The sequence below is a fragment of the Triturus cristatus genome, chromosome 10 (assembly GCF_964204655.1).
Source record: "Triturus cristatus chromosome 10, aTriCri1.1, whole genome shotgun sequence".
Classification (NCBI taxonomy): domain Eukaryota; kingdom Metazoa; phylum Chordata; class Amphibia; order Caudata; family Salamandridae; genus Triturus; species Triturus cristatus.
Genome location: NC_140593.1, coordinates 223,352,973 through 223,379,216, shown reverse-complemented (window position 1 = coordinate 223,379,216; position 26,244 = coordinate 223,352,973). Strand labels below are relative to the sequence as shown.

Here is a 26,244-nt window from a genome sequence, read left to right as displayed (position 1 = left end):
ATCACCCACATTGCTTTCCGCTTACTCCTTTTAAAAGATAAACCATTGAAATCGGACCCACTAATTTACCCAAACCCTGATCTTTACATCTGGTAAAGACATAACAGCCACAACGAGTACTTTGCCTGATCAGCTAACATCTAGCCAAATCCACAAAGTGTTACTGTAAACTCAGGTTTACTCTGTCAAGAGCAAAAGCAGAATGTACTCTGCACAATCTATCCAGAATGGCATCCCAATTTTAAGCGAAACCCAAGTCCTAATCCTCTTTGGTTTTATAAGATCCTTTCTTCAAGCCAATTACATCATGCTGTTTTGCCACCCTCTTTTTTTTAAATATAATTTTTATTGGCATTTATAGTAATTATCACAGTACAATCTAAGCATTTCCTTTTTTAAAAAAAAAATATCTTTTTATTGGCATTTTTGCAAAATATGCATAACATTAATATATTGATGGTACACATGAATTGTCTTATCGTACATACGTTCCCAAAGGTCTCATGTCATACAATTTTCATCTTTTCATGTGCTATATATTTGAACATCTTCTAGTACACATATATCATTTGACTACGGTAATACAGTATTCACTTCTTACGTATACATCTTCCCCTTTCATGAATAGCCAAGGTACACAAAAGAAGAGTTCCTGCGTGAATGCCCACATTACTACAACATGCTACATAAACCATCAGTAGGGGAGGTTATCCGACCCGGGAGAAAGAGTTCAACTCTACACTCCACTTTTTTCAGTTCTTTCCGCACAGTGCCTATCTCTTCTTGATGTTTAAGTGTCTATGCATCATCTGCTGTCCGTGTTATTAAATACGACTTTAATGGGTCCCAAATATCTTTTGGGCGCGATGTTGGTGGAAGTAATTCTGCATATGTCAAAGATTGTTCTTGCCAAAATACCAGATCTTGGATCCAGTCTTTGAGTTAAGGGGCTCTTCCCCTCCCCCATCTGCAAGCAACTCTTAGTTTAGCTAAAAATAGCCCCAGTGCCACGTATTTCCTACATCTGGCAGCAATATGTTCCATATGACCTAGGAGGGCTAACAGCGGTGCTGCCGGTATTAATATTGATGTCATTTGTGTGAGTCCTATGAAACCTTGTTGCCAGTATTGGTTAATGGCACTACAGTCCCATGCAAGGTGCATAAAGTCTGCCTCTTCGGTTCCACATCTATCACATCTGTTATTGTCTCTTAGTTTAAACATTTTAGCTGGAGTATAATATATACGATGTAGAAATTTGTAATGGATAATACGTAAGCGGCTACTTGCAGAGACACCCAGTTTGTGTGCAGCAGTACTCCCATTGTTCATCTGTTAAATCGCATCCCAACTCTATTTCCCATGCCACACATATATTGCAGTGGTCCGATTTAAGGTTGGCCTGTATATTATGATAGAGTAAGGAGACTACGTGTTGAGGCATTTTTAGCTGTAGCAGTAAATGTAATGGAGCTAGTATCTGAGGTTCCACAGGATAATCCGGTGTGTATGTTTTTATACTTTGTCTTAGTCTCACATACAAGAAAATATCCATGGATGTGGGAGTTATTCTGTTAATGAATTGTTCCCTCGTGCGGAATATGCCCTCTACATATAAGTCGTCCCAGTTTTGTATGTTAAATATTCTGCAATCAATTGGCTACCTTCTTTCAAACTAAAATCACGGACATATATACCGGCTTCGAGTCACACCCTGAAACGCTCACCATAACTTCGGCAGTCAGCAGTCCTATCGAAGATGTACCTCTGATGCCTGGCAGCGAGCATAGCGGCCTCTCAAAATTCTTTGACCTCACGCCACCTCTTCTTGTACAATATCTTATGAGAACGCACCCAGGCTCTCCGATGGTGGCGTGTCCACCCGCAATCCTACATATGGCTGCTGACACCAAAGCAGAACCCCTCTGTAAATGAATGAATTATATAATTTGACCCGGAATCTATCCCCATACTTGGAAACAGGCCATTATCAGACCTCTTTTGAAAAAACCTAATCTTGATCCTAGGGACTGTAAAAACTATCGTCCCATTTCCTTGCTACCTGCTCCAGGAGAAATCCTGGAGCTACATCTTAATAAGCAGCTCATTGAAACTGCATAACATCAATCATGGTTTAGGGATTCGCAGTTTGGATTCAGGAGGCATCATGGTTAGGAAACAGCTTTAATATCAGCCACGGACTACATCAGGCCCACAGTGGATGAAGGACAGGGGATAGTGCTAATTCTCTTGGATTTGTCAGCAGCATTCGTTACTATTTCTCCTACTCTACTGCTGGACAGACTCCGGAGTCTTGGCATGTCACATCAAGCACTTGCCCTCCTGTCCTCATTTCTGTCAGGGAGATCCCAAAGGGTGAACTTAAAATCTTTTCACTCGGACTCCTATGTTCTACCTTGTGGAGTCCCGCAGGGGTCTTCTCTGAGCCCTACTTTTTTCAATCTGTATGTAGCACCCCTTGCAACTGTGGTCCACTCCTTTGGATTGGGGGTGGAGTCATATGCAGATGATACACAGATTATGGTCACCATCCCTAAGGGGCTGGGCTCATTGTCAGAAAATGTCATTGGATGTATGACCAGAGTGGTAGACTGGATGTCTGCTAACTTCTTGAAACTTAATGGGGAGAAAACCGAAGTGATGTTATTTGGATCAGGGGTATCCAAGTGAAATAGTAGCAGCTGGCCTCAATCCTGGGGATGCTGTCCTGCCCCGAGCAAAAAGGCTAAGAACCTTGGAGTCCTGATGGATATTGAACTTAGTTTCAATATCCAAGTGAATCGTACCATTTCTACATGCTCCTGGCTCATAAGGATGTTAAAACAAATCTTCCCTTTTATCCAACGATCAGCTAGGATACAGGTAGCACTGGCCTTGGTTATGTCCAGACTTGATAACTGTAATACTCTGTACCTGGCTGCTAATAAGAGCTTGCAGCACAAACTTCAGGCACTGCAGAACGCTCTGGCAAGGCTCATTCTGGACATTCCCAGAAAACAATCTGCCAGGAAGGGTATAGAACGCATGCATTGGCTTCCTATTGAACAACACATTAGTTTTAAATCTCTTTGTATGGTTCATAAATCATTGTATGCTCCCTACCCTTCAAGGCTGAATACTATGTTCAAATGGCACTCTCCCAGCAGACCATTACGTTCTTCGCTCCAAAAGCAACTATCAGTAACAAGAAGAAGTGGGGGAACAGGGCATTCTCGGTGGCAGCAAGAAAACTCTGGAACTCCCTACCCCATGCTCTCAGATCTATCCCCCTTCTGTTTCCTATCAAAAAAGCCCTTAAAACCTGGTTGTTCACAGTCTAGTGGTGAACTGGAGTTCTCTCCCTTTTTCTACTCTCCATGGTATGTACGGCTGGTCTCTAGTGCCTTGATGCCGTCGGGTGCATTCTGTGCTTTATAAATATCAAAATCAAATCAAATCAAGTTTGCGTAGCATTTGTTGGAAGTCATTTTCTTGCAATATTTGCATATGTGGGTGGTAAAGAAGCGGCAATAAGGGAGAGTATATCATGGGGGCCTGCAGCATTTCCCTAATGCACTGCCATGCTAAAGCAGTGCATGCCATTGTTGTAGGAACTTTTTCCCGAGGCTTATGTACACTGTTAATAGCTCCTGCTAGAGGAATCAGATCAGTGTAGCTTTGTTCAACCACTATATGTGGCATGTATGGGGGTGGATTGAACGGATAAGCCACATAGTGCGCTTGAGCACATACATAATAAAGCTCCAGATTTGGAACTTCAAACCTGCCTTAAGCATATGTCTAAATGAGCATATCCCATTTTAATCTTGGCTGCTTGTCTCCCCATGTCAGGCATATCAGCTCCTTCTTTAGTGCCGCAAAACAATGTTTACCGGGGTAGTATGGAATATTCATAAATAGATATAGTAGTTTAGGGAGAATGATCATTTTAATAAGGGACGTCCGTCCTACAATCAACAGGGGCAGAGATATCCAGCGCATTATCCAATTAGTTATCAAGTTCAGCGCAGTGCCATAATTAAACCTCATCAATTCCGCCCGGTCCGCTGTTATATGTAAACCCAAGTATTTTATATCAGTCTCACACCAGGTGATCGGATACTCTATTGGGCATGCTTTGGTAGCTGATGTTAAAGGGTATATCTGTGATTTTACCCAGTTTATGTGTACACCTGACATATCCCCAAATACAATAAACTCTCTCATTACTGGGTTCAAATTTTGTTCCGGGTCTTTTATATAAAGAGTAACATTGTCTGTGTACAGACATAGTAATACCTGACGCATAAAATATTGTAAAGCTCTATCTCGATGGTGTTGTCTGAGTTTGGATGCTAAGGGCTCAATGACTAGAGAAAATAGTAAGGGAGACAGGGGGCAACCCTGTCTCGTCTCTCTAGTTATCGAGAAGGGCGTTGAGCTCTGGCCATTGAGCTATATTCTAGCAGTTGGGGAGGTATATAATAGTTTTATCCATGAAAGGAATCCTATTGGAATTCCCATACGTTGCAGTATCCCTAGTATATAATCCCATTCTACTGAATCAAACGCTTTTGTGGAATCTAAAAAGACCGCCACTGCAGCTATTTCGGGATCAATATCTTGCATTATGGAGAACAAGGTCCGAAGATTATGGGATGTGGCCCTCCCTGGGATAAACCCTGCCTGATCCGGTAGCACTAATTTCTCCATTAATAAGGTTAGTCTATTCGCCAACACTTTTGCTAGTATCTTAGTGTCGTTATTAAGGCGACAATGGCCTATATAAGTCGCATTGATCTGCTGCATTTCCAGGTTTTAAAATCGAGATTATCAAGGCTTCTCTCATTGTACAAGTCAGTAGCCCAGTTTCATAGCCCTCATCATACATGTTTTTCAATACATACTCAAGCTGATCTATATATGTTTAATAGAAATCAATCTGGAGGCCATCTAATCTGAGTGCTTTGCCTGATCTCATTTTCATGATTGCCTCTCATATTTCATCCTTCTCTAATGGTGCTGCCAGAAATTCTTGCTGCGAGTCCCCCAGCCATCCCAAAGCTGCGTCATTTAAATATGCATGCAGGTCAATTTGCGAGTGCATATTACGTTCGTAGGATTGTGTTACTTCCTCTATGTTTTTCTTGATTAATATTGTTGTCCTTCTGGAGTAGGTAGAGTAAGAACAAAATGTCCTGTATGCAGCCCATTTACTTGTGACGGGTGGAGTGCTACGCGGGTCTAGATGTGTCTCCTGTAACATCGCTATTTGAATATTATGGCGTTCCAAGTAGGCTAAAATGTGTCTACGCTTGCGCGGCTCATTCAATACTCTAACATTCCATGTCAGCAATTGTACTTCTTGTGCCTGGTTATTTTTCATCATGTCATTAGCTTCTGGGGTCCATAGCTAGACAGTTTTCCCTCCTTCAAAGCTATACCCATTGTTGCATGTGTATTTATGACATTGTATGTTGTCTGCAATTGAGTACTCATCCTAACTGTCATCATTAACATCTGTTACCCATCCCTCCCCCACCCACATGGGCGCCCCAACCTTGCCGGAATCACACTCCCTCCCTCCACCCCAATACCCCAATACCAAAACAACATGTTCATCTAAACAAATCAGGGGAATTCCCTTTGGGGTGCGCTAGTGGCTAACACGAATAACCTTTCCCCAACAGTTAGTAAGTCTCCTCTATAGAGCATAGCTTGGGAGAGGGGAAAGGGGTGCTCGCTGCCAATTATTTAGCATGGCCCCAAATATCACTTATCTGTTGACCATAGTCTATAGTGGCCTCACTGTCTACTTACAGCGGAATCTGTGTACGCCGTCAGGAGTCTCTCTCAAATTTATTCCGGTTGAGCACACAAATGCATCTTCTTAGGCCAGTACTTGGTCTTTGCTGCACTGTGGCAGGCAGCAGCAGCGGTTGTGTCATTCCGATGTTGGAGATGGCGTTCGCGAGTGTTAGGCTTCTTGTCGCCTTCGTCTATCTGTTCCAAAGCAACTTTTAATAAATTCTTCCACCTGTTTTGCTTGGACAAAGTAGTGTTGTTTTCCTTGGTGCGTGGCTCACAGGTGTGCCCGGTACATCATTGCATAGTCAATCTGTGCCTCCCCCAATTTTTTCTTCACTTAAATACATTTTCTACACGCTTCTTGCACTGCCATGGTGAAGTCCGGGTATATTGTAAAGTCTTGCCCCTCATAATTTAGATTTCCTTTTTCCCTTGCTAGTCGCTGTGTTACATCTCTATTGCGAAAGTTCAGCATTCTCACAATGATTGGGCGCTGTGGTGCCACTGGCGGCGGCTTAGGGCCCAATGATTGATGTGCTCTTTCCACCACCATAAGCGGAGAAAAAGATTCTGTGGCAAACACTGTACGCAACATGCGCTCAATGAAGTCCTCCATTCGTCCAGTATTGGCGCTTTCCGGTATTCCTATGATTCGTATGTTGTTTCGGGGGATCGCGCTTCCACGTCTTCGTTTTTAGCAGCGATCACCTTATGCACCTTGTCCATCTGCGCCACGTGCTTGTGTACTCCATTTGCTATATCCTCCGTGTCAGAGATTCGATGCTCCACTTCCATGATCCGTGCGTCATGCTTGTCTATTGAAGGACTATCGAGTCCATTCTGGTATTCATTGAATCCATTTTATTTTCTATTGAGGTAAGGCTTTGTTGCATAGCCAACAATAGAGTTTCCAAATCCTCTTTTTGGGTAGGCATTGAATCGTGTGGAGGTGGCATGTCAGGGTGCTAACCTGGCTGATGAAGGGTGATGCCCTAAAACCAGTCCCAGGATGCTTGTTTTCTGTCCAGGAAGGACCTTGTTTGGCAGTTCGGGCTGGACTGTTCCCACAAGGAACAGGGTCAAGACTGATTTGCATATGGCTGGCTCCAAACTGGGGTGGTGCGGTGAGCAAAAGAATGATGGATTTAACCCAGAGCCTTGTGACTGGGGGGGGTGAATGTTTGCATTGTCCAGCACTCCGTCCATCAATTGTTTCTTTTGAATAGAACTATGAAGGCACTATAAAATTCGGTCGGAAGACCGTCTGGTCCCGGAGTCTTCCCCAGCGCCATTTTTTTAATGGCAGACCTAATTATTTGCAAGCCCACTTTCGGCGCCAAGGCCTCCCTAGTGGCGCAATCTCATGTCTGCAAACCCCAAGCCCTCCAGGTATGCTACAGTCCTATCACTCTGAACTTTCCCTGGGTTTCCGTAAAGCTGCTCATAATACTCCCTAAATACATTGTTGATGACCTTCGGGGTGTGGATCACTTGGTCAGTAGAGTCTCGGATTATATTGGGAATTGGAGTCTCTCTGTCCTCCGGCCTAATCAACCATGCCAATAGTCTCCCTGCTCTGCCGCCCTCCACATGCTGCCGTTCTCGGTAATCTCGGGTGTCTAGTGTCCTCAACCTATCCCATGCGGAATTATAAGCACTCTTCACTGCTGCCAGGTGTCTCCGAGTGTCAGCCCCTCCCCCAGTTTCCCTATCTAGTAGCAATATCTGGGCTTCCAGGGATTCAAGTTCGTGATTCATTTCCTTCCTGGCTCCCACCGTCTGACCCATGCATTGCCCCCTGGCCACCACTTTAAAGGTGTCCCACTCCACGAGAGTGGAGCTAGCCGTCCCCTGGTTTGTCTCAAAGTAAGCTGTTATAGCCCCAGAGAACGTTTGTCTGAAGCCATCGTCCTCCAGGAGATTGGGGTCCAGTCTCCACAGCGGTATGGGGCCCTTTCAGGGGTGGAGGCAAATTGCAGCTAGCCCATGTAAGATTTTACTTCAAGGAAAAACTCTGTCAAATAGTTCACTACTTCCCCCAAAGGTACTGAAACGGGATCCAGACCCCTAGCAGAACTCCAACAAAACCATCTTTTCCAGACCAACCTCTATGCATTTGAAGTCCCAGGTGCCCAAGACTCTTTAATTAGTTTTGAAGCTTCCAATGATAAGCCTGACACTTGCCAGGCTCTCAAGAAACCAACCAAGCCATCAAACTTAAATGACCTTGAAGAACCAACTTGTGATACTCCCCCGACGGGTTCGTCAACAACTCTGGGACGACTGGAAGAAGTACCGGGTCGGCAAGCAGCATTTCCAGAATGTCTGGAAACCATACTTGGGAAGTCCAGAAAGGAGCTACTAGAACTACCTCGCCTCTCTCCCTGTTTACTTTCAGTAGGACCCTTGGAATTAACACAAAGGGGGGAAATGCATGATTCCGTAACTTTCCCCAGACCTGCAGAAAAGCATCTACTCTGTGCCTTGCCATAAAATTCAGATTTTCCACAGCTAGGATGGGTAGAAAATCATGATTTTATTAGACACGGAAATATTTTTGAAAACATTCTCAAAGGGGAAGGGACTCCTTTTTATTTGCAGATGAGTTTCCACGTACTTGAAGTAGGCCGTAAAATGTGAATGTTTTGCAACCGCATTTCAGTTGCCAAGAATTTACCCATACCACTGTGATTTGGTATGAGGAAAGGACGTTCTTAACACGCCCCTTCCTAATACCGAATCGCAAACCCAATTTGCCATTCAGAAATAGATTACCGAAATGCAAATTGGGCCTTTGTACATTAAATAATGTTTTTTTTGCACTCGCAAACAGCCTGATTCTGTGATTCGGGATGTTTGCGACCTCGCAAAAGTTTTGGCCCTAAGTAGTTAAACAAGTAGCTCTTCTGTTTAAAGGTACATGGAAATACACAAAGTTAAGTTGAACAGAATGTAAGATCATATATGAGAGACTGATAAAAAACACAGGTGGCCGTCCCTGTCCTACACTGGCTCCTGCCCTGCACAAAGAATGAGACTGTATTTGCCCTCCTGGGGAAAGTGGCCACCTCTGGCATATTATTTCTCAGATGGAAGCAGCTATTATTGGCCGTTCAAAGGCCAGCACGTTGCAGGATCTGTAACAAGATCAGTGTTCTTTATTGGCTTAGAGCACATCTCCTGTCATTTTCATTTATTTATTTATTTATGGGTTTTATATAGCACCTGAATCACCCCCGAAGGGGTATTTCTGCGCTTCGGACTATTCTGCTGGACAGGCTGATGAGCATTATCAGAACAGGGCCATCTTAAGAAGCTTTCTGAACCGGAGATAGTCAGGACATTGTCTCAGGTAAATGGGGAGCTGGTTCAAATAGAGGGGAGCGAGGTAGGAGAAGGATTTCCCACCTAACCTTGATTTCCTGATGCGAGGAACCAGGAGAAGTGATTTGTCTTCCTGACCGGACTCTTTTTACATAATGATTACGTTTCTCGGCAATGTAGAGGGGGCCACTGTTATACAAGGCCTTGTGGACGGTGCAACAGATTTTGAATTTAACTCGCTTGCGCACTGGAAGCCAATGAAGCTGTTGAAGGAGAGGAAGGGAGGCAGTTTTCAGGGGGGGCATTCAAGAGAAGGCGCGGAGTGTTGTTCTGAACCACCTGTAATCTGCTAAGCGAGGACTCATTTGCTGAGACCAGGAGAGCGTTGCAGTAGTCTAAGTGGCTTACAACCATTGTCTGAATTAGGGTTTTGCGAGTAGAATCTGGGAGAAAAGGAAAAACTCGCTGTAACAAACACAGCACGTAAAAGCAGGAGCCAGCAGTATAAGTGGCATGCTCCTTCATGGTCAAGGCCCGGTCTAGGCGAATGCACAGGTTTTTAACAAGGGTCTTAGGGGCAGGAGGGTTACCGAGGGCTACTGGCCACCAGTCTGGAGTCCACAGCATAGGTGCCTCCCCAAAAAGCATAATCTCTGTCTTCCCTGTGTTAAGTTGGAGAAAATTGCTTTTCATCCAATTTGCTTTGGCTATCATTCCCGCAAAAAGGTAGACTGAACAAAAGGGGTGGATTTATTAAATGAAAAGAAGAGCTGAGTGTTGTCAGCATATGAAATAGGCATAAAGCCGCAGGTCCTGAGGAGGTTGGCCAAGGCAGCAACATAGATGTTAAATAAATTAGGGCTTAAACATGAGCCCTGTGGAACTCCCTTGATCAGTTCCATCGTCTTTGACTGAAAAGGGCCTAAATTGATGGTCTGAGAATGGGAGGACAGGAAACTCGTCATCCACTGAAGAGCAGGTCCTCTAAGTCCAATCTCCTCCAATTTCCTGAGCAAGATCTGGTGGGAGACCGTGTCGAACGCGGCAGAGAGGTCCAACAGCACAAGAATCGTAGAGTGGTCACTGTCTAAGGTCATCCTGATATTATCCGTGACCTCCAACAGGGCAGACTGCGTGCTGTATTTGGGCCTGAAACCAGATTGAGAGGAATTCAAACTATCTATAGATTTGACATGGTCAGACAGATGTTTGTTAATGTATGTTTCCAATACTTTGCTCAGGAGAAGATTAAAGAAATGGGACGGAGATTGGAAAGATCTTCCATAGGGACCTTGGTGTTCTTACGGATAGGGATGACCTGTGCCGCCTTCCATTCCAGAGGAAGATAGCCCTCTCTCATAGAGAGGTTGAGAATCATGCCTATGGGCGAGGACAAATGATTAGAAAGGGAGGCAACATGACAGATCTCCAGAGTTCTGCCAGAGTCTAGACACCTAGGTGTTGAAATGTTCCAAAAATATTCCAATCTCTGATAGTCAAATTTAAAATGAATCTCCTACACAGCCAGCCAAATTCAACTCCAACAATTGACTTCAAATTAACAAAACTGCAGCATTGCAACTGATTCAAAGTTGACAAAATCAAAGTAAACAAGGGCAGTTGTAGCATCTGCTGAGATCCACAACCATCTCGTGCAAAGGCAGGATTTGAGTGACACTGCTGTGACAATACTTGCAACAGCAACAAACAGGATATAGACACCAAGCTACAGTTCACCTAACATGATCTGAGACAGCCCTATGTTTAACAAGATTTGCAATCAGTCACTGTCCAGGTAAGGTATGTAATAGTCCTATTCTTCCTGTCCTAAAAAGGACACTTTCATATTCCTCTGATAGAGATGATGGAGTAAATCATTTTGTGATTGATTTGCGAGACGTCAATAAAATAGTAGTCCCACAATTCCCAGTTGTTCCTGACATCACTGCACTTTTGACAATGATTCCATTTACCGCTAAGTTTTTCTCCATTATTGATTTGAAGAATGCATTCTTTAGCATTCCTATACACCCAGATAGCGGGTATTTGTTTGGGTTTACACGAGCTGGCAAATGCTTTTGCTCCTGTTGCACTCCTCAAGGCTATATTGAAAGCCCTAGTATTTGTAGCCAATCACTGAAAGGTCAGTTGGATTCACTCTCAATTTCTCCAGGTAATGTATGGGTATGTTGATGATTTGTTAATTGCTTCTGACACGGAACAAGGTTGCAAAGAGAGTACAGTGATATTATTGTTACATTTGGCACATCATGGACACAAGGCATCCCTTTCAAAGTTTCAGCATTGTCGACAGGAGGTCACCTATTTAGGTCACCAACTGTCGAAGGAGGGTAGAATGATAATGCCAGAACGCATTAGCACCATCGTTAAAATCCCCCTTCCAAAAACCCATAAAGATGTACATGCCTTTACAAGCATTACTTCTTACTGTCACCAGTGGATCCCGAACTACCCTTTATTAATCAAACCTTTGCTTGCATTAACAATGAAAGAAGTGCATGAGCCTTTGCCTTGGACATCTGATTGTCAGCATTTTTTGGAGAAACTAAAAACTGCGCTCTGCTCTGCTCCAGTGCTAGACATGACTGAGTATAAGAAACCTTTTGTGCTGTATGTCCACTAGATGGCTGGTTGTGCCCTCCCTGTCTTGACTCAATGATATGGTGATAGACAGAGACCTTGCGGTTATTTTTCTGCTGTGCTTGATACTGTTGTAAGAGTCCTCCCGAGCTGTCTGCGAGCGGTCACGGCTGTGGCCACTTCAATTAGACAATCGGCTGGACTCGTACTCGATACTGACCTTACAGTGATGGTACCCCATGCTGTGGATACACTTTTGAACAAAACGAGGACTCAGCACCTCACCAGTGCACGTCTTAATGGTTATGAACTGACATTGTTTGCTAAGCATATTACGATTAAACGAGGTGCCACTTTGAATCCAGCCACGTTACTGCCCCTCCCTTCCGAAAGTGATGCAGTCGACAAGCATAACTGTATTTTTCGGACAGAAGAAGAGACAAAGGGATGGATAGACTTGATTGATGTTCCCTTATCTGACCCCTAAGGAGAGGTATATGTCAATGGCTTTTGTTTTAAATTACCAGATGCCACAACTACTTATGCTATTACTATTTTGCGCTCGTGGTGGAAACATCACGAGTCCCTTATCAGTACGCCCAGGCGGCAGAACTTGTGGCCCTTATACGAGCTTGCGAATTGAGCAAGGGTTTGGTTGTCAATATCTACACAGACAGCTAATACGCATTCAGGGTCGCACATAATTTTGGGTGATTGTGGGCAGAGAGAGGGTTCCTTACTTCCCATGGCACTTTGACAAACTAAACAAAATGAGCTCTCTGACTGCCTAAGCAAGTAACTTAGCCCAATGGTTAATGCACCTGCTGGAGAAACCAGTGAGGTATCTGCATGTCCCAAATTCGGATTATAGTGGGACTGATTCAGCCTCAGTGCTGGAATCGCGGGAGACCCATCAAAGCTCCTACAGTTATTGCCAAGCCAAATCTGGGATGTAGGCCAGCCCCAGAGAGAACTAGTGTATAGCTGCCCAGGTTTCAGATTGCATATGTGTGATATTTTCATAGTTTCAGTGTACTTTTGAGTGACATTCAATGACGTAATGAGTGACACTTAGAGTGACACTTTCTCAGGAGCAAAAAAAAGAAATGAAGTCCATGGAAACACATAAGTATTCAAATTGTATATAAAATAATGAGGATTACAAGGTGTATGAATCACATGACATCTATACTAGTAGTCAGTATATTTTAAAAGTGCTTGGTCTGGAGAAGCACAAACTAAGGATATAAAAATGTACCATAGTAGTTGGGGTTGGTTTACTAATAATAATGCATTTCAACTCAAACTAACCCCTTTTAGCAAAATCAGGATAATGAAAGATGGGAGGTGGGCACATAACATTACAACCTATACTAAGCACTTTATATGCAGCTGATGTCTTTGATGATATTTTTTAGGTCACTGTGTAGAAAGCAGTTACCTACGGAACTATGCACATAAAATATTATTCTGTGACATGCAGAATATACGTTTTTTGCAGCAAGCACATTAATACTCTGTGATGCTGGTGAGTCAAAGCTTGCAAGAGACAAAACTTATAACTCTAGCCATTAGGACATTAATCACTACATTATCTTTGATGATAACTGCCAAAGAGTGACATTTTCATAATTTCATTGTAATTATGAGTGCAGTCAATAAGTATGAGTGACACTTTCTCGCAAGCAAAATCAAGCAACGAAGACGAGGGGAACATGTATAAATATCAGAAATTACACCCATTTGAGCAACAAGAAACTCTAAGAAGATCTTAAAGCTGCTGCAAAGCACCAGAAATGGAAGTGCCCCAACCTGGTGTCCTTATATAGGGGGGCGGCCTGGAGGCTCTGCGTCGCTGCAGCCAGGTCAAAGATTCAGGGATTTTGAGGGAAGGTGTGAGAAGGCTACATACATGGGAGTGCTGCCTGGAGGTTGTGTGTCGCTGTAGCCAGGCCCCAGATGAAGGGGGTTCAAGGGAAACAGAGGGCTGTGAGAAAGCTTCATACTCATTGCTGCCAAGTTTTCAGATTGTGTGACATTTCCTTGATTTAAGTGTTTATAGGTAAAATACAACTGCCAAATGTGTGATACTTAGAGTAACATTTTCTCACAAGTAAAACCTAGAAATGAAGTGCATAGAAAGAGATAAATATTAGAAATGATACCCTTTTGATCAATGAAGCCCTAAAATATCTTGAAACTGCTTCAAAACCCTTGAAATGGAAGGTTAAGAAAGTAATAAAAAATGATTTTGCTTTATTTAATGGAGCTTGGCTCCAACATTCATCTCTGTTTTGCCACACAGCATCAGGAGGTGCTATAAATGCGTGACTTACGCATTTTAGTGCACTGATGCGGACCACCAGCCTAAAATGCATTAGTCTAACCCCTGATGCATAGTACTTGGCAGGGTTGTTTTGATTTACCGAAAGAGTCACTGACAGTGCTGGGTAAGTACTGCCTGCTGCCTCGGGCTGGTAGCTGCAGTCTGTGGAGTGACTTAAATATTAATTCTGCCAGCAGTAGTAGCAATTCCTGGCGGACCGGGCTACCTGCGGCAGGAATCTGAAATGAAAACATCCTGCTGGTGCGCAGCCTGCACTGATTAGAGCCTTTTAGTGACAGTCAGTGACTGTCACTTTGTAAGCCTACACATTTGGCGGCTGCCAAAGTTAGTAAGGGCTGCAGGACGGGAGTGCCGTCCTGTAGAGTGCAGTCAAGTCCAGTCTGAACCGAGTTGAAGAGTGCCCTTGCATCTGCCGCACGAGCCACCTGCACGGCTGGTGAAACTATAATATCCGGCATCTGCGGCACCAGGTGGGCCAAGAGACAGCAGCCCATGATTTATGGTGGCAGAATCTGCTCAGCACGGCTAGGCCCAGTACACGTGTGCCAGAGGCTGAAGTCAGTCCTAGCCACAGCAGATTTATTTTTTCAATTCTGCCCTGGCCCTTGTGAAAAGATTGTATTAAAAAGTTCAATAGTCAGCATAATAAAAATGACTCAGAGATTCCCCTGAGGCCGGCAGCTGTGAGTGCCAAGTGCAGCTAAATAAACTGGCTGGGGCAGGCAGCAGCACAGCAAGTGCCCAAAGTGCTCTTGACGTTACCTAAAGCAGCCCTCGATATTCTGGGGTCACAGAGGGCATTGTGGCACAGAGAAGAAGAAGGATGTGCATTGGTCCTGAGGGCACCCAGCAGCATGCACCTTCAAAATGTGCTCTTGAGAGCTGCTGCTCATAGTGAACATTGCTTGAGGATATTATCTTGTTGACACTCCATGTTGAATCCAATTATATTAGGAAGAACAGCTCAAGGACCACATGGGACAACAGCAGTTAGAAGGAGCAGCTCAGCACACACTGTCTTGGCATAGACTGCCAGAGTGGTGCTTCAGACAAGTTGAAAATTCTAACTCAGGAACATTATTAATGTAATATGGTATACAAATACAACGACACAGTAATACAATTAAATACAAATGGTCCACTCCAACCCTACTTTGTCTGCGCCTCTTCAGATACAGTGATAATTCCGTGCCAGACAAATACATTGTAACAAACCGGGCCCGGAGCAGGTTTCCATGGAAACCAGAGCCACCTCTTCTCTGGGTCTGGCTCTCGCTGCCTGAGACAATGCAGAAAGGTTAAAATAAATTAGACATGCTAAAATCAAATTGCCTTGAGCATTCCTTAGAGGCGGTACAAAGCAAGTGTACGTACAGTACATTATATGTTTAAGACATTTTGTCCCCGAGCAAACGCGAAGACTCATAGGTACAGACCCGTGGCTGGCCGAGCATGGCAATGTCCCTTTTCTATGTTTACTCACCCTCTGGAGATGTGTGCAGTGGCTGGATTCTTCCGACATCTCCACAATTGTGACGATACAAAGGAAGGGGGTTCCAGCTGGACAGTACCAAAACCGATGCCTGTCAATGGCACGCTCCTGTGTCCTCTCTTCCCAATATGAGTAGAGCTCCAGACGGATAGGTTGATTTAGCCCCACCCTTGGCTGTTCTCAACAGTCTCTAGACAGCACCCTGCTGTGTTTAGAGGAGCTCGGTGCCCATCTTGCTGGGGTCTGACTACACATGTGCAGCTGCATTGATTGGGATAGTTTATCGAGGGGGTCAAGCAAGAAGATCTAGGGGGCGGGTGAGAAGAAACATTTTTGGACCACTGTAGTTTAGCACAGTCCAGTTTGTTGATGGTTGGACAAATACTGTAGTACCCACATTTTCAGTGCACTCTGCTTGTGCGCAGCAATCTCCTGCATGCGACGAGGAACTGTATGTCCGGGCAGGCAGTGTGCACTGCACTTAACAGGAAGGCAGGGTTAGTTGAGGTGCTTGAAAGTGGCCGCATGGAGGGGGATGGGCGAAAATAGGTGCCTTCGGAAAACAGCCTCGATCTTTGACTTATGTCTTTAAATACACAGCAATATAATGAGATAAGAACATGATTTACAGCCCTGTTTACAGAAACAGATTGGAGACACTGAAACCATCTAGCACTCGTGTCAAATGCTTGTAGAGAAAGGGAATCGTCCCTAAACAGATGTTACAATAAGAAAAGTGGAAAGGTACACATACTGAGGCACTGCTCTGAGGGAGTGAACAACTGCTGATAAGGAGAGACAAGTAGGAAAGATTAACCACTAGAAAACAAGGATTTTTAAAGGACACTGACACAAGCAATGAATAGCAGGGGATGGCTGTAAGCCCACAAAGAAATATACTAAAGTATACAGGCGTCTCAAATGCTCAACCTAAAAATGGGACGAATACATTGCCTTGCTGCACTGCCCTATGTCAAAATGAAAGGGCATGAATGCATAGTATTTATCTAATATGGTGCATTCCTATCCATTTCCCAAGCACTGGTGCAGTATCGGCAACCTAACGCAAACGCAGGCACCCTTCCTCCAAGGGTGCCTATATTGTCTGAAGGATTGTTTATGTGTAGGAAGGGGTCCCTTCCTGCAAAAACACTATCCTGGAAGGCTTTTTCCTCTTTCTATGTGTGCTGAAGAATGCAGCAAACAGGGAACAGTGTTAAAAATGAGGAGAAATAAAGTTATTTCTCCTTGTTGAGCCTCCCTTGGGTAGGTGTAAGGTTTTGGAGCATCCCCAGGTTTATATGGTTTGGTAAATCTGGTGAACCGTCAAAATCCATGGTTGCTGAGTGAGAACACCCACCACAACGCCCATGGAACACCTCGCTAATGCAGAGGAAGGCAATGCAGCAATTTATGATGTCTTGACTTACTTCATTTCTATAAAGCCATGTGATGTCACAAAAAGTGACGCTACGGAGACGCCGGGGGCTCATAAATATGCTGCATAGTTCTTCTTTCATCATCAACGATATCACTTTGTGAATGAAACCATATAGATTTAGAATGCCAAAACATCATATAATAATATAATCAGTAAATGTTGTGGGATTATTTTACATCTCATTTGTTTTATTTTTGTTTTGCGTCTCAACAGATGTTACTCACACGAACTTGAAGGTCCTGAACTTCTGCAAGATGTGCCTTTTCCAAATCTTCAATTTTCTTCCTTTCTCCTTCCTGGCGTTTAATGAAGTCAAGCTCCCTTTAAGAAAGTAAAGCACAGAAGTTCGCAGTTATCTTGCTGTAGATACCAAAATGAAGTGTGCTGGCCCCAATGCACATTTAACAGCACATACTTACGTAGTTCGATTGTTTTTTAAAAAAAATAAAGGGCCTTATTCATGAAGGCCTTATGACACTTTCGCACCACCGTTGCTTCACTTTTCGTGACGCAGCATAAACAAGGCACCACATTGCGCCATATTTACAAGGTAACACATCTAGGAAGATGCGTCACCTTGTAAAACCTTGCACCACATTATATTGGTGTCAGGTTTAATGTATTGCGGGGTGGGCGTTCCCAATCAAAAAAGGGCCGTAGAAGTGTCGCAGTGCAATCTATGAGATTTCACTGCAATGCTTCTAAGACGCCACTGCTTCAAAACCATACACCTGCCTCATGGTAGTCATAAGGATGACGCAGTGCCATAAGCACAGGCATACCCCATGCATTGCTGGAGTTGCATCATGCTTGCGACACAACTCCATCAATGAGTGACTTTTGCGCTGACAGATACGTCAGGATTCCTGACATTACTTGCGACATGAGGCGCCATACATTAAATACGGTACATCCATTGTGTCACAAGGAGGGCGCAGTGAAAACTGTTGCATCACTGTTTTATCGCTGCGATGCAACAGTTTTCATAAATGAGGCCCGAAATCTCTGGTGTACAACAATAAAGCCACAGATGATTAGTCAAGAAACTCTCAAATGACAGCCTCTGTGCCCTCCTAAAATTTGGTTAATTTTATACAACTGTAGGGTACATTCTGTATCATGTGCTTGGAAAACACCATTGAAATCCCATAAATTTAATAGACATAGTGAGAGGGCGCTGTGATGCATGTAAGAGCCCCTTAAAAGCTATCTTGATGTGATTAAAATCAACCAGAAATGTGAGAAATAGCTAAAGTTGCGCACAGTTACTGATTAAACCACCTTTGTAAGCTTCAATTGCTTTCTGTCTTAATAGTGCATCAACTACATTCAACTAGTTGCTTTAGGTACGATAATCCTACTCATTCAGGACCACAGTCTTGGTGTGAATGTATACATTTTTCTACACAGGTGGTATTCCCATACCCAGCACCCACCATCCCCAGAAAGCAAGAATGGGGTGCCCTAGCTGGTGTACCCAATGTAAGTCCTTGTATGCTGTGCGGGTTTGGAGAAGGGAGGTATGTGCAGCCTTACCAGAAGGTTCAGAGGGTGCATTGGTGCCCAGCCCTGATCCGAGGTTGAGGGAAGTGTGCAAGTAAAGGATATGGTCTGTGTGTGTAAAGACAGACAGTACCTGGCTACATCGCATGTGTGTACACTAGCTCAGTGCAGGGCCGGAGTGGGAATTAAAGGCAGCCTTTGCAGATTTTGTCAGACCACCCTTGATACAGCGCTAGCACTCGAGAGCGCCAAACAATCCTAGCCGGTGCAAGGTGAGTTTGAGGGGCCTCTCTTTCCAATACATTTTGTGTATATATATCTATATCTATATATATATATATATCGACGCTCCATGACTCCTTCAAGTTCCCAGAAAAGAATCAAGCACTCTCGGGTAAGCAGTACGGCAGCCTCGTTTATTTCAAAGGAGTAACAACAGACGCGTTTCGGAGCTAGTCCTTCCTCAGTGTTGTTGCTAAATTCATTGTGAGCTACATCTTATATACATCACTCAAAATTAGACATAGAGGAGGTCAGAGGGAACCGCGGTCCGAAATATTTGGGCGCCATCTTTGAGGGGTCAAAAGATAATAGTTCAGATACAAACATAAATGAATATATGATTGTCGATTTAAGCTGTGAAATTTTAAACAATGAATGTTTTTCAAAGTATATTAAAACATTTCATCAATGCAAGTGCAATAAATTTATCACATTGGGTATGTTTCACAGTACAATCTTTTAGTTATAAAGCCGTGGATCGGCAATCCGCCTGTATCAGGCGATTTGTGACCCCATGAAAAGTGTCGGACAAAAGCTATTCATTGGACCATAATTATGCATATTGCCGTGTATCGGCATGGCTGGTCAAATGAAAAAACCAATATTAAAAAAGGAGGAAAGGTGCGAGGAAAGAGAAAAAGAAGAAAAAAGAAAAAGGAAAAAGGTGAGGGAAACACAAGAACAGAAGAAAGCAAATGTGACACATATTTTATCAGTCAGTGCTAGACAACATATTCAACTAACACACATTGTGTCATGTTCAAGATTACAATTGATGTTTAATAGGTCAAGTGTTTCTGAGTAGCAGTTGCTCCTGGAGTGTCTATTATCTAGGTCCCTAGATGTACAATCAGTTCTTCTCCTGAATTCAACCCATATGGGGTCTTTGTTTGGAGATCAATTATATATCTTGACTCCAGTCGCCTCAATCTTGCTACTCTGTCCCCTCCTCTGACATGTGCCAAGACACAATCAATCGCAAAAAACTGCAGCAGATCCCTGTTACTATTATGTTTTATGGCGAAGTGTCTCGCTACGGGATAAGTAAAATCTTTTTTCGCTATTGCCCGCATGTGTTCCAAAATTCTGAATTTAACATTATTCACAGTACTTCCCACATACAAAAGTCCGCATGGGCATTTCAAGCAATATACCACGTATGGTGTTTGGCAAGTCAGAAATTTCGAGATGACTCTTTCTTTAGATAAGCCTTTAACATTGTAGTGAAATACTCTTTTGCTAAAGGCGCAGGCTTTACACTTCCCACAGGGAAAAAAGCCCTTCATTTCTTTTAAAGTGCCTGATTTGCGGGAAATAGAATCTAGATGGCTGTGCACCAAATTGTCTTTCAACGATCGGGTTTTTCTGTATGTAATTTGGGGAGTCATTGGAACATCCGACCCAATAATAGGATCAGTTTTTAATACATGCCAGTGTTTTCTGAGGATAGACCTCAACTTCAATGTGTCACTAGAATAGGTTGTAATAAGCCGAAATTGGCCTTCCATGTCTTTCTCAATTTGTTTTGTTTGTAAAGTTTGTTCTCTAGGTATTTTTCTAACTCGTTCAAGAGTGTTCTCTAAGAGATTGGTATTGTAACCTCTCATCTCAAAACGTTTGAGACTGCTCTCTGCTGCTTTTTCAAAATCACAATTTCTTGAGCAGTTTCGTTTTAATCTAAGGAGCTCGCCATATGGAATGCTGTTCTTCAGTTTTTCAGGATGTGCGCTAGAGGCATGAAGGGTACTGTTCCCTGCTGTGGGTTTGCGATAAAGGTCAGTTATTAATTTCCCTGATTTTACTTCTACCTTCAAATCTAGATAGTTTACTGCCACTAAACTAACCTCCCCTGAGAAGTGTAGATTCACAGTATTTTCATTAAGATGTTGGATAAATTCATTTGCTTTGTCTATGGAACCTCTCCAGATTATAAAAAGGTCATCGATATATCGATGCCAAGATACAATCTCCTTTGTCCAATCTGAATTTTCAACGCTCCAGACCACCTGCTCCTCCCACCAGCCCACGAATATATTCGCGTAGCTGGGGGCGAAGCAGGTGCCCATCGCGGTTCCGGAGATCTGTCTAAAGTACTCTCCTTGGAAGAGAAAAATGTTATTGTAAAGACAGAATTCAATAAGTTCCAATAACATTTTATTGTGAGTCGCAAACTTTAGCGCTCTTTTCCTGAGAAAATGTTCAATGGCTTTTAGTCCTTGATCATGGTTGATGCATGTATAAAGACTGTATGTACCAGTATGTGAATGAAGCTCTAAGACAATTACGAGATGCCGATTGCTATGAATTAACCACCAAAGACAATTACCTAGAGAGTATTAAAAAACTGCACTCTATTATTAAGAAATGGCACGACTTAACAATGCTGGACTTGGAAGAGTATCTGTTTTTGCACCAGTATGTGAATGAAGCTCTAAGACAATTACGAGATGCCGATTGCTATGAATTAACCACCAAAGACAATTACCTAGAGAGTATTAAAAAACTGCACTCTATTATTAAGAAATGGCACGACTTAACAATGCTGGACTTGGAAGAGTATCTGTTTTTGCGAACAACAAATCCTGTAACGCCCACTTTTTATCATTTACCCAAAATTCATAAAAATGCAACATCACCACCAGGAAGACCAATCGTCTCATCCATGGGAAGCTTAACGGAAAACCTATCTAGGTTTTTAGATCACTTTCTCTTCGAATTTGTATTGAGACTGCCGTCTTATATAAAAGATACAACTGATTTCATCCACCAACTTGAAAAAATTGAATGGGACTCATCATTTTGCATGATTGTATTAGACATTACCAGTCTTTATACATGCATCAACCATGATCAAGGACTAAAAGCCATTGAACATTTTCTCAGGAAAAGAGCGCTAAAGTTTGCGACTCACAATAAAATGTTATTGGAACTTATTGAATTCTGTCTTTACAATAACATTTTTCTCTTCCAAGGAGAGTACTTTAGACAGATCTCCGGAACCGCGATGGGCACCTGCTTCGCCCCCAGCTACGCGAATATATTCGTGGGCTGGTGGGAGGAGCAGGTGGTCTGGAGCGTTGAAAATTCAGATTGGACAAAGGAGATTGTATCTTGGCATCGATATATCGATGACCTTTTTATAATCTGGAGAGGTTCCATAGACAAAGCAAATGAATTTATCCAACATCTTAATGAAAATACTGTGAATCTACACTTCTCAGGGGAGGTTAGTTTAGTGGCAGTAAACTATCTAGATTTGAAGGTAGAAGTAAAATCAGGGAAATTAATAACTGACCTTTATCGCAAACCCACAGCAGGGAACAGTACCCTTCATGCCTCTAGCGCACATCCTGAAAAACTGAAGAACAGCATTCCATATGGCGAGCTCCTTAGATTAAAACGAAACTGCTCAAGAAATTGTGATTTTGAAAAAGCAGCAGAGAGCAGTCTCAAACGTTTTGAGATGAGAGGTTACAATACCAATCTCTTAGAGAACACTCTTGAACGAGTTAGAAAAATACCTAGAGAACAAACTTTACAAACAAAACAAATTGAGAAAGACATGGAAGGCCAATTTCGGCTTATTACAACCTATTCTAGTGACACATTGAAGTTGAGGTCTATCCTCAGAAAACACTGGCATGTATTAAAAACTGATCCTATTATTGGGTCGGATGTTCCAATGACTCCCCAAATTACATACAGAAAAACCCGATCGTTGAAAGACAATTTGGTGCACAGCCATCTAGATTCTATTTCCCGCAAATCAGGCACTTTAAAAGAAATGAAGGGCTTTTTTCCCTGTGGGAAGTGTAAAGCCTGCGCCTTTAGCAAAAGAGTATTTCACTACAATGTTAAAGGCTTATCTAAAGAAAGAGTCATCTCGAAATTTCTGACTTGCCAAACACCATACGTGGTATATTGCTTGAAATGCCCATGCGGACTTTTGTATGTGGGAAGTACTGTGAATAATGTTAAATTCAGAATTTTGGAACACATGCGGGCAATAGCGAAAAAAGATTTTACTTATCCCGTAGCGAGACACTTCGCCATAAAACATAATAGTAACAGGGATCTGCTGCAGTTTTTTGCGATTGATTGTGTCTTGGCACATGTCAGAGGAGGGGACAGAGTAGCAAGATTGAGGCGACTGGAGTCAAGATATATAATTGATCTCCAAACAAAGACCCCATATGGGTTGAATTCAGGAGAAGAACTGATTGTACATCTAGGGACCTAGATAATAGACACTCCAGGAGCAACTGCTACTCAGAAACACTTGACCTATTAAACATCAATTGTAATCTTGAACATGACACAATGTGTGTTAGTTGAATATGTTGTCTAGCACTGACTGATAAAATATGTGTCACATTTGCTTTCTTCTGTTCTTGTGTTTCCCTCACCTTTTTCCTTTTTCTTTTTTCTTCTTTTTCTCTTTCCTCGCACCTTTCCTCCTTTTTTAATATTGTTTTTTTCATTTGACCAGCCATGCCGATACACGGCAATATGCATAATTATGGTCCAATGAATAGCTTTTGTCCGACACTTTTCATGGGGTCACAAATCGCCTGATACAGGCGGATTGCCGATCCACGGCTTTATAACTAAAAGATTGTACTGTGAAACATACCCAATGTGATAAATTTATTGCACTTGCATTGATGAAATGTTTTAATATACTTTGAAAAACATTCATTGTTTAAAATTTCACAGCTTAAATCGACAATCATATATTCATTTATGTTTGTATCTGAACTATTATCTTTTGACCCCTCAAAGATGGCGCCCAAATATTTCGGACCGCGGTTCCCTCTGACCTCCTCTATGTCTAATTTTGAGTGATGTATATAAGATGTAGCTCACAATGAATTTAGCAACAACACTGAGGAAGGACTAGCTCCGAAACGCGTCTGTTGTTACTCCTTTGAAATAAACGAGGCTGCCGTACTGCTTACCCGAGAGTGCTTGATTCTTTTCTGGGAACTTGAAGGAGTCATGGAGCGTCGATAGTAAATGCGGGGCACCTCCGCATTCAAAGCACCCGCCTTCAGTGTGCCGCGCTTCCAAGGTGCAGTGGAGCAGGATATATATATATATATATATATATATATATTATCTACTGGCGGTCGCCAGTAGATAGTTATAGTTAGGACCGAGTATATATATATATATATATATATATATATATATATATATATATATATATATATATATATATATATATATATATATATATATATATAAGTGGTTCATAGTGAAAGAATACCTTATAGTGCACCACGATATTTAATCATGATGGGAACAACAAGGAGTGCAAAGACATTCTTATGGAGTGCAAACTCAGCTCACAGGCTTCTTTTGTGACAATGTAAATAGAGGTATGGGGCCTGTATAGGTCACAAACAAGTTCAGTTTCACAGTTGAATGGTGTTAGTACTGAGATTGTAAACTTCCATCCCACTTGGGGCTTCACAAATCATGCCCGTCACCACACCATCACCTCACAGAGCTCCCAAGGTTCCCATGCGTGCATTAGTCCAACCATCCCAGGTTTGAGTTTTGTATTCTGGGACTTGTAGTTCTGTTTATTCCAAGGGAAATCAGAACTAAAATTCTAGAATCCAAAGGACCCATCCTGGACTGCAGGAGATGCTCATGCATGTCCCTGTGAAACAAGCAAGGTCTGCAGTGCATCTGTACTGATGAAGAGCAGGTGGGCCTCCACTGGTTACCATTATCACATTGTGGCTCCTTGCACTGCGGTACCAACACTTCACAGTATGCAGACATGGGGACATTCCCAGAAACTTCTCCAAACCCCTGATAAAGAGGCCTTTCTCTCACATGGCCCGTGGATGGGGGTATAGGACTAGCCCCTCTTTTCACCCTGCATCTTTGGCATAGACCTCTCTACTTTCACATCCCATGTGGAGTTATAAATGGAAATGATGCGGTGTGTCTAAACTCGCTCACTCACTCCTCTCAACCAGAACGTATCACTTTTTATGCCACACTTTAAAAGCAACTTCGAAAACATGGTTTTAAAGCGCATGTGATCTGACCGGACGTGACTTAGAACCATTTCTTTTTTAATTTGTTCTTGAATCACAGCAGGTGGAAATATGGTAGAGCATCAGGCAGAGTCAGGTTCACACGCCCTGGCATTTGCAGATCTGCTCCACCCCCCAGGCAGACAAGCCTCCCTCTACCCGGCCAAGTCTCAAATGGAGCCACATCCAGGAATCTGCCTAGTTCTGTAGCCCAGGGCCGGCTACCTACACAGCAACAGGCGGCCTCGCTCCCCCATTCAGAAACCACCACCAGCCCGGCCTCCCAGGGAAATGCCCGGTTCCCGGAACAGCCAGTCCGGGACTGGACCGTGCCTTGGATGCCGGAGGTGCTTACTTTTGTTGAAAGTCCTTGATAAGTTTTTTCGCCTTGTTGTATTTCTTCTCCAGAGCTTGGTACTGGCTCTGCGTCTCTTTGAGGTGCTCGTTCACGGTGTGACACAGAGTCTGGGCTTCGATCCAGTAGCTTTCAAGCTTCATCATTCTCTCCTTGTTCTCCTCGATGTTCTGCTGAAGTTGGTTCTTCTCCAGTTCCCACCTCACCTTTTCTTTCTCTGCTGACTGTAGCTGTGCACAGGTAGAACGGTAACCAGTGTTAGGAGACAACCTTAATTAACGCAAAGAAATGCAGCAAACAGGTTTGGATTGATATCAAATGCATGACATAGAACTGAGGTACCTAGTCCATTTTTGCATTTAGGAGTATTTTAGAACTGAAACAATCATTACATGTGATTTTATAGATTTAATTTATACTGCATACTTTATGTGCTATTTTCTATGTGGAGTTAGCCTACATATTTAGATTCTTTGTCTGGAAACTGTCCAAGTGAGGCCATAGCTGTTTGTCTGCTTTTTGAACTATTCTAGTTGCGTGATTGTGCAGACAGAAACCTGCCATGGAGCAAGCTGACCAGACTAGGCATAGCAAAACTCCTGCTTAATCAGTTCATATAACTGGATTCAGAGCCATAGGTGCAGGGTCATCTGGTTGCTTACACTTTTTACAAAGAATGGCAACACTCATGGACCTAAAAGAAGGCTTCTTCTTAGGACCACTGCAATTTTAACCTGTATGTCCCAAATCCAGGATATATTTGTCGATGGACAGAGGATGGCCCTGCAGCTAACAGGTCACACGGTTCATTTTACAACGTATGCTGACTACCTGATTTTGCATCTCAACACTGGATTTGTCCAACAAAGACTAATTGATGCTTTTGATGACTGTAATTCAGTGAATTGTCCCAAAGCCAGACTCAGTAGGACACACGTTTAACTAAATTTGTTTGAGAATGTTAGCTTATTTATTTCTTAACTGTGACGCTGTTCTGGTGTTGCCATTCCTGTACCACAGGCACATTTCTCTGAGGAA

The 26,244-nt window shown here is 42.9% G+C and overlaps 1 protein-coding gene across 7 annotated transcripts in view; it reads right to left on the bottom strand.

Annotated features, from left to right (window-relative positions):
* PPP1R9A (protein phosphatase 1 regulatory subunit 9A) overlaps positions 1–26,244 on the bottom strand; it is a 772,375-nt gene that overhangs the window by 167,692 nt on the left and 578,439 nt on the right. For all 7 annotated transcript variants that reach the window (XM_085630850.1, XM_085630851.1, XM_085630855.1 and 4 more), the window contains 2 exons: positions 25,207–25,436; positions 17,238–17,334 (listed from right to left, as the gene is read on the bottom strand). In XM_085630850.1, coding sequence (XP_085486976.1) covers positions 17,238–17,334; positions 25,207–25,436 — 327 coding nt within the window. The remainder of the gene's footprint in view (positions 1–17,237; positions 17,335–25,206; positions 25,437–26,244) is intronic.